This window comes from Passer montanus, unplaced genomic scaffold (genome assembly GCF_014805655.1).
Source record: "Passer montanus isolate IOZ18808 unplaced genomic scaffold, ASM1480565v1 scaffold10, whole genome shotgun sequence".
Classification (NCBI taxonomy): domain Eukaryota; kingdom Metazoa; phylum Chordata; class Aves; order Passeriformes; family Passeridae; genus Passer; species Passer montanus.
In genome coordinates this window covers 26,219,984-26,233,193 of record NW_024356505.1, presented here as the reverse complement: position 1 = coordinate 26,233,193, position 13,210 = coordinate 26,219,984, and the positions used below count along the sequence as shown (strand labels likewise).

Sequence of the window (13,210 nt, the reverse complement as noted above, 5' to 3'; positions counted from 1 at the left end):
GATAAAGAACTGGAAATCTGGGGCTAATTTGCTTTCTGGAAGATTATTTTCAACTTTTTTTTCTGTTTTTAAACAAATAGGAATTTCAACCAATGATTATCAGAAAACCTGAGACACTGAAAGACTTTTGCTTTTTGGTTGGTGTTTTAGTAGATCATCTTTCAGCTTACAAGTCTTTAAACGGGGTTTTATGAGACATTTCTTGAAGGGATTTTGGCTTTGTAGATGTCTTGGCAGGAGTCCAGGGTTTATAGTACAGATTATCTACTTTTTTGATAATCCCCTTTTCAAGTGTCATGAAAATGTACTTCACAGAAGCAGTTTTGGAAATTTGTGGGGTTTTTTATTTCATCCTTCTAAAGAGAATTTAATTGTGAAGTTACACTTAACAAAAGTTTAAAAAATGTTAGCTAAATGATTTCAGGCTGGTTAAAGTGAATTATCCCCCAGATCTTCCCAACTTTGTGTTAGCAGCATTGTTTGCATACACTTCAGAGTGTTGTTTCTCTGAAACTTAGTTCCATCATGGAACTTGTAGGAATTTCCTTGCAGCTGTAATAGCAGCTTTTTGCACAAAGCTGTGATGCAGTAACTTAGAAAAACTATGGCTTAAGCCTTGCATACGTTACAAAGGTGACTGACTTACTCAAATATTCTTAATTATTGCATCAGTGATTAAATGAGAAGTTCAAGCAGCAGTAGATTGTTCTGTCTTAGATTGATTTAAAACTTATTTTGTCCATAGACAATGTCCTATTTTTCTTGCACAATGTGGATGCATGGTTGATACTGATTTTATAGTTGAATTTATAGAAATGTGGTGGATTAAACAGTGTTTACTTTCAGAGAATTTTCTGGAAATAATATGCAGATTTTAGAAATAACCTGTAGAGCAGAGCTGTATGGTCTCATTGCTTTGAAAAGCCCTGTATTGATCAGGTTTATTGCACAGTGTAATGATAATCTCTCAGCTGAGCTCGTAAATGGAGGGTGGCCTGTAAGGCGTTGTTGCAGCACGTTTCTAATACAAGTCTTCAGTAAGTGTGATAGGAGCTGCTCTCCCTGTTGTGTTGGTTCTGTTGTAAGGTAACTCGAGCCTTGCTTGCAGCTGTACAGCCAAGGAAAGGCTGGGAGTACTACTTCTTAGAATCTTTCTATTTTAAATGTTGATATTTGGCTTTGAATTGTTTGAGGCAATGGACAGAGTGAAATAGGCTCAAAGCTGACTCAGTGCCCTGCACTGGGCAGAAACCACTGCAGCCTTGAGTGGGAGTGGAGTGGCAATCCCTTCACAGCACCTGAATGGATTGGGCAGGGGTTTACAGCACCGAGAGAAGAGCAAGCTGCAGGCTTCTGCTTCTGTGCAGTGAAGTCAGCTGAACCTGGCTCTTACTGTTCCTCTCCAAAGTGTTGCAATCATTCCTGGTGTGTGTACAGAGAGTGGAGCCAGCAGAGGCAGGAATAAGGTCCTGCACTATATGAGAGAGTGATGAACTCATTTTGAAACAATAAAACCCCTTCTCCGTGAATGTCATTCTTGGTGAATGTCAGAGGTGTTGTTCATTTGTGTGAACACAGAAACAGCGTTTTAAAAAGGCAGATCTGTTGGCCAGCTACGTGTAATTATTTTTCTAAAGCCTTTGCATTTTCTTATCAGAATTTTTATTTTATCTGATGGCAGAAGCCTTTCTTAAAATATTACAGTTATTCTACTGACAGTGGTATGACTGAGCTTTAAAACATGTTTTTCTTTTTTGAGAAAGTTATGTAGTTGCTCATGAAGTATAGCAGTATCATTAGTAGTACTACACAATATGGTAATACTACTATGTTAGGACTTCTGTCCTACACACTCTTGAGTGAAACATGATCAAAACATTCAAATATTCTGACAATAAATATACATGCAGCATCATTTAATGTAGTGCTGTTTAACATTAAATTAAGCATACATGCAGTAGAACACAATATTTTATGTTTTGTATACACGCTGCAGTGTGAAATGCTACAGAAAATTTTATCTTTAGGGTATGTAGAGATGGGTGCATTTCCTGCCGTACACTTCACCTTTAGGGCATTTGTTGATAAATCAATTTGATGGTGATGAATTTTATTAGGCTTTTATTTTTCATAAATGAAGATAATCATTTTATGTACTTTGGTTAATTGTAATTAGGCATAAAAGAAATCTTAGATCTTAATTTCACTGTTTGTTACCTTTTTAAGGAGCTTTTTAATTTCATTGTTTGTTACCTTTTTAAGGAGCTTTTTTTACCTACCAGACCTATCCTCTGTAACAATGTTGGCTTGATTACAGGAAACAAAGCATTTGCAAAGGGATCAAAATACACTTGAGTAGAGTAAGAAAGGTGTCTATCTTAGTTCTCATTAATAATTAAATGTCTGTATTCATAGGTATAAATTGTTCTGGCTGATGTTGTGCTGGATGTCTTTGACAGCTTGAGGAAAATAGGCCTCCCAAAATGAAAACCACCAGGGCAATCATTCCATAGTTCAGAATAGTCCTCATTAATTCAAGGTTATAGTATATAAACTATATCAGATCTCTGAAATTATTTGGAATATGAAATGCAGTGGCTCTCTTAAAGGGAAAAGTAAATTATAATTATAATAAGATTGATGATACTGCAATTAGTTACTACAGTTAATGGAATTTTTACTTGCAATGTAGTTGATTCACAAAGAACTTAAAAAACTATTTTATGAAATAAAATAGAAAAAATATCTTAATAATCTGTTAATAATCTTGCAGTTTGTTACTTTTAGTACAGGACTACCAAGTCTTTTATAGACTGCTGAGTTTTAAAAGAAATACTCAGCATAGTTTTAAATGGGGAATGTTTTTGGCTTTCTGTTTCTGTACTGATGCTTTGGGGTTTTTGTAGCTTGGTGACTGCTGCATTTCAGAGACAACTGGTAGGCATACTCATATGTAAAAAAAATGCTGTATTCTGTGGGCATATGTTTGTGGAAGAAACCCTGCAGATGTATCTTTTCTTTTCAGCGTATTTTTTTCCCTACATAGACTTACAATTAATATAGGTTGCCAAAAGAATGCTTTGTAATTAAATTCCGAATGTAGTTCTTGATGCACACGGATTAACTGTCTTTCGTAGTTAATATAAGTGTTTATACAGGAATTCTTTAATGAGAAACTTTCTTTTAATTTAATCACATTCTAAATTTGAAAATTAAGATTTAAAAATTGTGGGAGCTTCTGAGTTTCAGTAGGATCATTTTCCAGTTGAAAACCTAAAAATCATTGATATCTTTATTTTTCAAATACAGAGCTTAATTACTATTGAAAGCAGTGATTTATCTTTTAACAGTATATATTCTAAAAAGTGGGTTATAATAGAAGCTATCTTCCCTTAAAATGGCCAGTCGTGTGAGCCATAATGCTCATTGATAGTAAAATCAATAGAGCATTGATTCTGAGCCTTAATCCGTGGAGGCTGTTGTTCAGAACAGCGACATAGCCTAGTAAATACCAAGGGCTGTTTAAAGCACTTAATGCAAGAGGCTCTGCTGTCTTAATTTATTTTTTCTTAACAGATAATTTATAATAGAATGTGGTTGCCAAATGTTAGTTTGAAACCTTGGTTTAGATATTATTATATTGTTACCATCAGCATATATAGACTTTATTTAATCAGTAGCCTCTTTTTCAGTGCATCAATTAACAACCCTTAGTATATAAGATGGCAACTGCTTAATAAATGTATATTAAATTAGATTGTACATGTATTTCTCTGAAGATTTCAAAGGAAGAACATCTTATGTAAAACCTTGTTATCAACCTAATTTGTTTTAAAGATGGTTCCATTTCTAAAATATTCTGTTCTGTTATCACTAAAATCTTGTAAATGTCTTAATATTTTAAAGGCTAAAACATCTACTTATTTCTTAAACAGAAGTTAAGTAGAAAGTTCAATTTTAAAATAACATCATAAGCAATTTTTCTGAACAGAGTTTGTATTAAGGTGTCAGTAGTTAATTTGTTCTAACTTTACTGGGAAAGGAAAAAAGTTATTAGTTCAAATTTTACAATAATAGATGTTAACCTTAGTATTTTCATAGTTTTAATGGAAGATAGAATTTTGTAATATGAATTTTACTTCTGGTATCATTCAGAACACAGCAGAATCCTGAGGCGTTAAACCTTTTATGCAGACATAATGGTGCCAACTTGAACAAATGCTTTATCAGAAGTTAGCTTTTCAGATATGCACTGTAGTAAGGTATATTTTTTAATTGAAAATCACCGCTTCTTTTTCTGCTTAAAATGAATTTGCTTGTGGAAATATTTTTTTTAGTACATCTCCAAGGTATCAATTTAATAACTATCAAAGTAGCTAGTGCAGTTGTTGCATTTAAATTGATTTACATGTCAAGACTGGCAGTTTAGCAGCTGCGCTATTATTCCTGGATTGGTCAATTTACTTGAGAAAAACCTACTACTGAGTTCTACTGACCTGCATGACAATATAGGCCCTATTTCTATTCCTGTAATTAGGCCTGCGACTAACTCAGAATATTTTTAATTAAAATATTTTGGTCAATGTGTTGCACCAAATTAGGCCTTTCAGTGCAGATTTAATTCTGGAAATGGTGTGATTAGAATATGTAATGAGTTGTGTTCAATTTTAGATTAACAGGTTGTGCATCTTGAACATACAGACTTATGAGTTTACTGTAGAGATTTTTGTTTGAAACTTTACTCTAAAAAGTTAATTTAAAAAAATCTGGTTTGCATGTCTGTGGTTTGTTTATTTTTAAATTGTTCAAATGCTGTAAATAAAAGACCTCAGACATTTCAAGATACTTCTAGACAATTGTGTGAAGGAAAAGGGATTGTCATAAAATAGTTTCTGTACAGTTGGTAGGGTTAGTAATTAAACAGTTTTAAAATAGATTGATTTTTGAAGATTGTTTCAAATAGAAGATCAAAAACTGATGAACTTCGTTTTCAAACATCAATATCAAGCTTCTAATTTAAGCTCTTATCTTACAAAGAAGGTATGATAAGTCTGGCATGTTTTTACCTAATGGATTTTCTGTTGCTAAAGGACAAAAACAAAAAGTAGAGGTGCCTCTCCCTTCCCCCCAGCACTTGTGCATTTAATTTGTAAAAGAAAAAAGGGTTTCTAGTGTTTGAGATGTTTGTTCTTGGCTACCTATTTAGTTGTTAGTGGGTTGTTGCTTACTTCGATCATGGAGACCTGCCCACTGATTATGGAGCACGTAGAACACATTTCTGGAAGTCTCTTGCTTCAAAAGTGAATGAACTTGGAAGGGAAGGGGGGCAAGTGTTGCAGGAATGTTTGAAATTTTTTTCCTCCTGCCCCAATGTTTGGAGCCTGTTTGTTTCCACATGCAAGCCTATCTGCTGACAAAACAAGGCATTACTCTCTAAAAAAAATAAATTACTAAATGATCTTGTGTGTGTGTGGTATTCAAGCACTCTGTGGATTATCTTTTGTTTTATAATTGGATGGTTTGGCTTATTTCATTTTTAGCTCTCCATGAAAGCCTGTTCTGTTTGCTACTGTAGGTATGATGATATTCTGATCAATGGACTACCAGATTGGCGACAGCCTGTGTTCTACTACAGGCGGGTGAGAAAAATGAGCAATGCTGAGCTGGCATTACTCTTGTTCATTATACTCACAGTGGGTCATTATGCTGTGGTTTGGTCAATCTACCTGGAAAAACAGCTGGTAAGTATTGGTAATAAATCAAACTTGCTTCAATTATTAGTACTGAATTTCCTGTAGAAGTTTGTGTATTGTAGGTAGATACTGCCACCATTTTCCCTGGTTTGAATTTGGACTTTTCATATTTTAAAAATATTATATTTAAAATGATGATAATTACAGAATTATATATGCACTATCTCAGAAATGGTAATCTAAAAATTACTTAATTTTTCTAGAATTAGTAATAAATTGCAAGAGCTGGTCCTGGGTTTTTGTCTGGAAGGAAGAAGACAAAAAGTCTATCATTTATTGATGCAGAATCATATGCTGCTGTAGTCGTATCTGAGGTTTAAAAATAAACAGGTTTTATTTGTTTAAAAGTCATACTTGATTTGCCTTTGTTCTAAGATAAACACTTTTTTGTTTTGGGTTTTTCTTAAGAGAGTGGGAATTGGTGAGCAGTATAAATCACATTATTTTTATAATTTTATTTTTTTTGTCATATAAAAGTCTGTTGCACTTAGTAGACTAAGAAAAAAACTAAGCATAACTTGAAAAATATTCATACATTAGCATCTATTTACTTTTTTATTTTCCACTGCATTATTGAAGTTGATGAATGAGAAAGGAGGCAAGTTGAATGCTTTCTCCTCTTAGAAAACTTTGATTGCTATGGAGATACACATGAGTGACAGAACTGGACTTCATGTGTGTTTAAAGACTGGATACCATGGCAACAGTTATTGTTAAGATAGATCATTTTACTTAATCATGTAGGACCCCAGATACATTTGCATAAATGCTACTCTAGTGTTTACCCTTCACAGAAGAGTCCCAGTAACATTTGTGGTTTACATGCTAATGATAACCTGTAACCGTAGTTCTTTCTACATCAAGGATGAACTGCTTAGCAGAAAAAAGAGGGAAAAGAAGAAAAAAACAGGCAGCAGGAGTACAGATGAAGCCAAACTTGCTGCTCTAGACAAAAATGAAAGGTGGGAAAGAACTCTCTTGTTTTGTGCATTTTAAAACATTCTGTTCACTACTGATTCACTTCTCTTATTTTCTTTTTACATCTTTGAAAGACTCTGTGAGAAAAACAATTGTATTTGTAGTACAGCCATTGCTGATATAAAGTGTGCCAGTGTAGATGTGTTTTCAGGTTTGGATAAATAAGCACGTGGTGTTTATTCAGCAGATCAGTAATCATTGAAAGATTGAATTAAAGTCTTTTGTCTTATAAAAGGTTATTATTTTTACAAGTTGATTTTAGGAGATTTTAGAACTTTTTTCCTCTTTAAGGGTTTTTGCCTTTGATTACAGTTAACAAATTTCAATTGATTTGAGCTTCCGTTTTTTTCTGTTCCAAGTAAGGAGTTCTTATGTGGTTTTAATGCTTGTCTGATTAAATGCTTTTTATCTGATTAACTTAAAAATGAGTGTGTTGGTAAAGGCTTCTAACACATTGTTTGTCAAGGAACACATAAGGAAATAGTGACTTTCAGGACACTCCAAAAGATACCACTATTTCTTCTATTGATTCATAGAAAGAAATAAAGGGTTTAAATAGTTCACACAGCAGGGGCATGAACTGGATCAATGAGGAATGGAGATCAGAGACCATTCTGCCTGTCGTCTTTCTTGATGACATCAGTGAGTAATGCTCCAGTGAACTGCAAATGACATTAATTTTTATGTATTGTTTTGTTTATGCTACAGTCTTCATATCTGGTTGTCAGCACTTGTGAACACTTGGTTGAAGCTTGAGTGGTTTTTTGGTTTGGTTTTTTATTTAAACTAAAGTGATTATGTGGCTTATGAATTTATTTTCTTGAAGAAAAGTCCTTTTAGAAGATCAAAATACAGAAATTATTAGAAGTTAGCTGTTAGATATTTTGAATTAAATGTTTAAAATGTGTCGTTATTATTATGTAGTCAGACGTTTTTATGGGAGTTGACGAGTGCTAATCATCTTAAAGGATAATGAGAAAGTTCTGGCTTTGAGATTGTGTGGCAATAATGAAAAACCTACAATTTTATTTGACTGCAGGGTACTGGACAAACCACAATGGCATGACTTACTTCCATGCAAGCTGGGAATATGGTTCTGTCTCACAGTGAAAGCTTTACCTCAGTTATTCCAGGTAATAGTAATGATGTTAAATTCTGTTACTTAATTTTCCTTGATGGTGTTATTATGCATAATCAGATGTGTAGCACTTGTTCTTAACTAATTTTTTGGGCTCAAACACATAGCATATATATACATACATATATGTAAAGAAATTACTCTTTGGAGGCAAATTTGATATCAAAAGTTCATGGAAATACGAATGTATTTTAAATGCATATTGATCTTAATGAGCTAGGGAAGCAGTTTCTGTTAGGCAAAATTGCAAGAGTAAATTATGGGAGGGGGTGAGGGAGATGGATGTATATTCATCTAATTAGAAATACCAATGTTTAAGTGATGTTAACAAAAATACTTTAATCTCAAATCAGCAAATGCTGTACTTTCATAGCAAATTTTAATGTGCCATTTAAAATTGGGGTAACAGTGAAATTACTTTTTATGATGGAGTTCCTTTCTTTAATTCACTGGATACCTGATACCTGAAAATGCTGAAGTACAATAACAATGGTATGGTTGTAATTTAGAAACATCAATGTGGCAGGCTTGCTCATAGTTATTGTGTTTTAATCTAATACTATCAACTGTAAAATCTAGCTGGCATTCAACCAGTGGAAGTATTGTCAGATTAGTTACCAGAATAACTTTTTTATTATCACCTGCTCTTTCTTTGCATCTTCCTTAAATACAGTATTTTGTTTTAATACCTTTGTCACTGGTAATATGGATCAGGCAATGTGAGATGGATTTTTCTTTGGTTTACAGAAATACTGAGTGTTGTTTTGAAAGTATAAGTAGTAAAAATGGCATCAATATTTGGGTTTTGTCTCTGTTCAAGCTAGAAAAAGACTATCGTTATAATTCCTACTCTCTTATTTAAACCCTTGTAAAAGTTATAAATACAATAATGCCTGATCTTCCAGAATCCATTTTTATAGCCTTTAACTTTTCCTGCAAATAGAGCCAAAGTTAATCTCTTTCTCTCTTAAAATTTTGATTGGAACTTTGGAGCTGTTTTATTAAAAAAACCCCTTTATTTTTACAAGTTTGTAAAGCAAGTTGATTATGCTTAATCAACTGTTGTGTCCAAATTTAAGCTTTGATGTTCATTCCTCATCAAGGTGAGTCAGATAGAAAATAATTAGGATCAGCAAACTTTGTTGCTGCATTTTTAAACTTTACTCATAATTATAGTACTTTCCCTTTTGCTTTAATTGGAAAATTTTTAAAAATCACACACAAATATAGTAAGAATAGTGAATAATTGAAAATTAGATCTTACGGCTTCTTATAATGTTTATGATATTAAGATAGTGTTATAACAGTATAACAGGTTTCAGGTTTGTGGTTCAAAAAGCAGCTCCTATGCCTGTCAGAACTGGCAGAAAAAAATTACAACAAAATGATGTTTCATGCTTTGTAGGACTTAACCCTTATTTGGATTCCTATTCCTTTAAATTAATAGTACTGGGAAAAAAAGCTGTCCAGTAACTCCTGGAGTATTGGAGACATCAAGCAGGGGTTTGGTGGCAGGGCAAGCATGTTGTAGAGGAATTCAGAGCAGGAGGACTTTGAAGCAAAGAGGAAGGAAAAAGATAGGGGTTCTAGAGTAAATTGACCCATATACAAATGACACTGCTGCTTAACTGCAGGGTTTGTTTTGCTGTTGTTTAATGTGACCTGCTAGTTACATGAGTTAAAATGCACCAAATCATAAATAATCTTGAATTTTAAAACTATTCAGGACTTAGGTGACTGAAATAAATTATTGTGCCTTATTATTTATTACTTAACAATACTTGAAGAAGTATCACCTCTTCTGAAGAGCATAAGAGCAGTTGGAGCTGTTACAACATACAGGTAGTTACAACATACCGGTACCTTTCCAACTGAAATGGCAGATGAAAAGGTACCTCATATGTTGTAACTACCTTGAAACAGAGACCTCTGGGTTCTTTTTGATTTTGATGTATATTTAACATTTTGGCAAAATCTGCCTTAATGACTAGCATGGAGCAAAAAGTTGTCTGTACTGTACTGTACAAAAAGTTATGTGTAAGATTATACCCTGGTACAAAGGTCCTGTTTTAAATTGAGTGCTTTTTTTCTTCAGTAATACACAGGCTTGAGCTTTCAGGTCACTTAATGCTTTTAATAAAAATAAAATCACTAAGGCAGAAGGTGAAGGATCCTACAGATAGTGAGTAGTATTACAAGTCATACTGCAAGTGGTTGACATCAGGATGGATGCTAACATTTTAGTTGTTTATTGTTTTAATCTAAATTATTTCTCCTGTTATTTAAGAGCCAACAAATAGTTTTCAAAATCCGTAGTTCAGCTGCAACAAATCCAATTGTAGTTGAACTTCTAAAAATGCATCCATATATAATGGAACCATATTTGGGACAGGAAAGGGGAAGAGTTAGCAATGCTTATAACTGAATGTTGCTCTGCACTGTGTTTTTCAAAGCCCTGCCAGTAAAACAAAACAGAAGCACATGCCTGTAATAGACACAAGTTCTTCCTCAGAGGAGACTTCACTAAAAAACCCCCAAACTAATCAAACATAACAGCATAAAAACAATAGCAACAAATAAAACTTTTTAGCCCTTCTTATATTGATTTTTTTTTTTACCTAGCATCCATCTCTCCCCTATTAGTTAATGTGAATATTCTTCTTGCAACAGCTGTGTCTGAGGATTCAGGTTGCTGAGCTTCTGCTCATGCCTGGCTCTCATTTATCCAATTGAGTGTCTTTCTCCTACTTCCCTTCCTCCTTCAAAATGTCAGATTTCAGAAGGAGGCACTTAAAATAATTAAGGTGGGCCTTCACTGAAGAAAAATGCTTTGTTTGCATGCCCTTGTGATGGCCTATGCCATTTTATTGTAGCCTGCATTTTATGTCAAGAAATTGGAAGAAAAATGTGTGAGGGGAGGATGAGAGAAACTAAGAAAATGAGCAGGTTTTTTAAACTGTTGACAATTGTATTTTGAGAGAAACTGCCTAGATTTTTATATCCATACATTGAATTTAGTTAAATTTAAGGAGTGAAAACAGCATTTTCAAGGTTCTTTGAAGAAGCAAAAGGAGAAAAATACATAAAATGTATCATAAATCAAATATGTGTGCTGTGAAGGAAACATTAAGTGGAGTGTAAATTACATTGCCTATTACCAAGTTTAATTCTTATAATGTAGGATAAGAAAAAAATCTAAAAAGAATGAAAATCGTTTCTAAGGCCATTTTAGTTAATGCTTTCATAAGAATGACCTCGAAAAAGGCAATGTATTTAAAAAAAAAGGGGGAGGAAAGAACCCCTAAAAACTCAATTAAAATGCTTATTGAAACTAAAATTTCTTCTTAGAATGAAATAAACTAGCTGCATATAGTGTGCAAGAATTTCAGTTCAAATTGTGTAAATAATACAGAACAGTCAGTAGTGTGAAGTGTACTTACGTTTTGAGGGAGAGCTGCCATAAGTAAATTGGAGTTTATTCCAAAAGCAGCTGAATGGTGGGGTTTTTTTGGCTGTCTGGACATGCAACTTAAGAAAAGTGGTCTTTTTGAAAAGACCACTTCTTATTATTCTACACAATTTTTTTCCTTCAGAAAACAGAAGATAGGCACGTTTCTTAGTGGTCCTGTCAACTTTACCTCCACACTGATGTGGAGAAGTTTAGCAGTGAATGTCTTTATTTTTACACCGGCTGATTTGTGAGCCTGCTGTTGTCCTGAGGGTAATGGAGCAGAAAGCATTTTTGTTTGTTTCTTGTTAAGAAAGTAAAGTTTCCTTCTTCTGTTGTAATCCTGTAGGTGTAGAGCACACACCCTCGCAGAGAGCTCGTGGCTCACCAGTAATGAGAAGCCAGTTTGAGCTCAGTGCATAGTTGCACTGGATATAACCTAGTGAGATTATCAACAAAGCTTTCAATTACAATTGAAACTTGTGTTTATAAAGACCTTTGTGTAGCACAAAGTGAATTAAAACAAAGAAGCTAGTAATTTATTTTTATGTAGACTACCAGATGGTAATTACTGTAGCAGATTTAGTAGTCTGGAATAGATTCAAACTAGTGACCCAGAGGTGTTTAATTTCTTGGCATTTTTTCCTCAGGTTTTCTTTTAATCCATGATCACAATTCAACACCTGTTTAGAGATGGTTCAGCTTTGGCCTTAAACGGATTGGCAATGTGTCATTAAACTCAAGAGGCTTTGCCAGCAGGGCATCTCCTTTGGCAAGTTAGCTTCCAAGCAAGGTTTGATTAGGTCAGCAAATGTATTTGTGAGTTTTTCCTGTCTTCATATATCACTTTATATGAAATTGTGTGAGATTAAAACAAAATTTATATTTAATAACATATGCCTTAAAAATAAAATACAAAAATTATTCAAGTCAGTAAGGTTAAATATCTCTCTATTTCCCAGCTTTACAGGGTTTTGAGGGTTTTGACATGTTCCAATTTACTGTACAGCACCAATGTTGGTATAATTTGTGGGGAGCGAGCAATTGCAGGATGTGTGGCACGAGTGATTGCCCATTTGCTCTGTTTCTTGCTATTTCACAGCTGTTGGGAGAACCAAAGTAAGGATGAAGCTCTTGACCCTGAGGTCAATTAGAAGCTTAGAAGCAGGTCAGAGGAGAGTGGATGGTAAAACAAGTATTCTGGGTGTATGCAAGTGAGCAAAAATAATTTGTGTCTTAACAGGGTACTGCTTGAGGCTCTGGAGGAAAAATGTGCTGCAAAAATACGAAAGGTTTTAAATAAATGTGAGACAGTAAAGAAATTTGCTTTTAATTGCCTGCTGTGCTGTGGCAGCTTCTTTGTATCACTGTGGGTCTACATGTCCCACCACATGAGTGTGAGCAGCTCGTGTGTACGAGGCAATAGTGGCTCTCAATTATTGCTGCTGCTCTGCTGTGGTAAGAGGCTTCACGGGGTGTGAAATGGGTCCCAGAGAGGCCTTGCAGCACTGACCTCTTGTTTCCCCTTCTGGCTGCCTTTGTCTCACCACTGGGCACATGGAATTCCCAGCAGACTGCAGTGGCACAGCCAGCTGCTGGTCACATGCTGCACCAAGGCTTGGGAGCACGCCACAACTGCCCACGGCTGTACGCAGCTGAAGAGCCTCCCCACACCTGGCACTGTTCTACAGGCAAAGCATGATTTTTTGATTATAAAGGAGGAAGTAATGCAATTCCGATTTGTTTACTAGATTGCCTTTGGGCAAAAAGGTAAAAATGCCCAAAGAAAAGTATAAATCATAACGTTCAAGTCTTTTTTAAACATTATTTCTTACCGTAACACATTGGTATCGCTAGTACTGAATCCTATCCAAAGAGTATTTTTGCTTTGGT

The 13,210-nt window shown here is 34.4% G+C and overlaps 1 protein-coding gene across 1 annotated transcript in view; it reads left to right on the top strand.

Moving 5' to 3' along the window:
* DNAJC1 (DnaJ heat shock protein family (Hsp40) member C1) overlaps positions 1–13,210 on the top strand; it is a 165,183-nt gene that overhangs the window by 98,283 nt on the left and 53,690 nt on the right. The window contains exons 8-10 of the mRNA XM_039705591.1: positions 5,576–5,741; positions 6,618–6,715; positions 7,771–7,864. Of these exons, the coding sequence (XP_039561525.1) occupies positions 5,576–5,741; positions 6,618–6,715; positions 7,771–7,864 (358 nt within the window). The remainder of the gene's footprint in view (positions 1–5,575; positions 5,742–6,617; positions 6,716–7,770; positions 7,865–13,210) is intronic.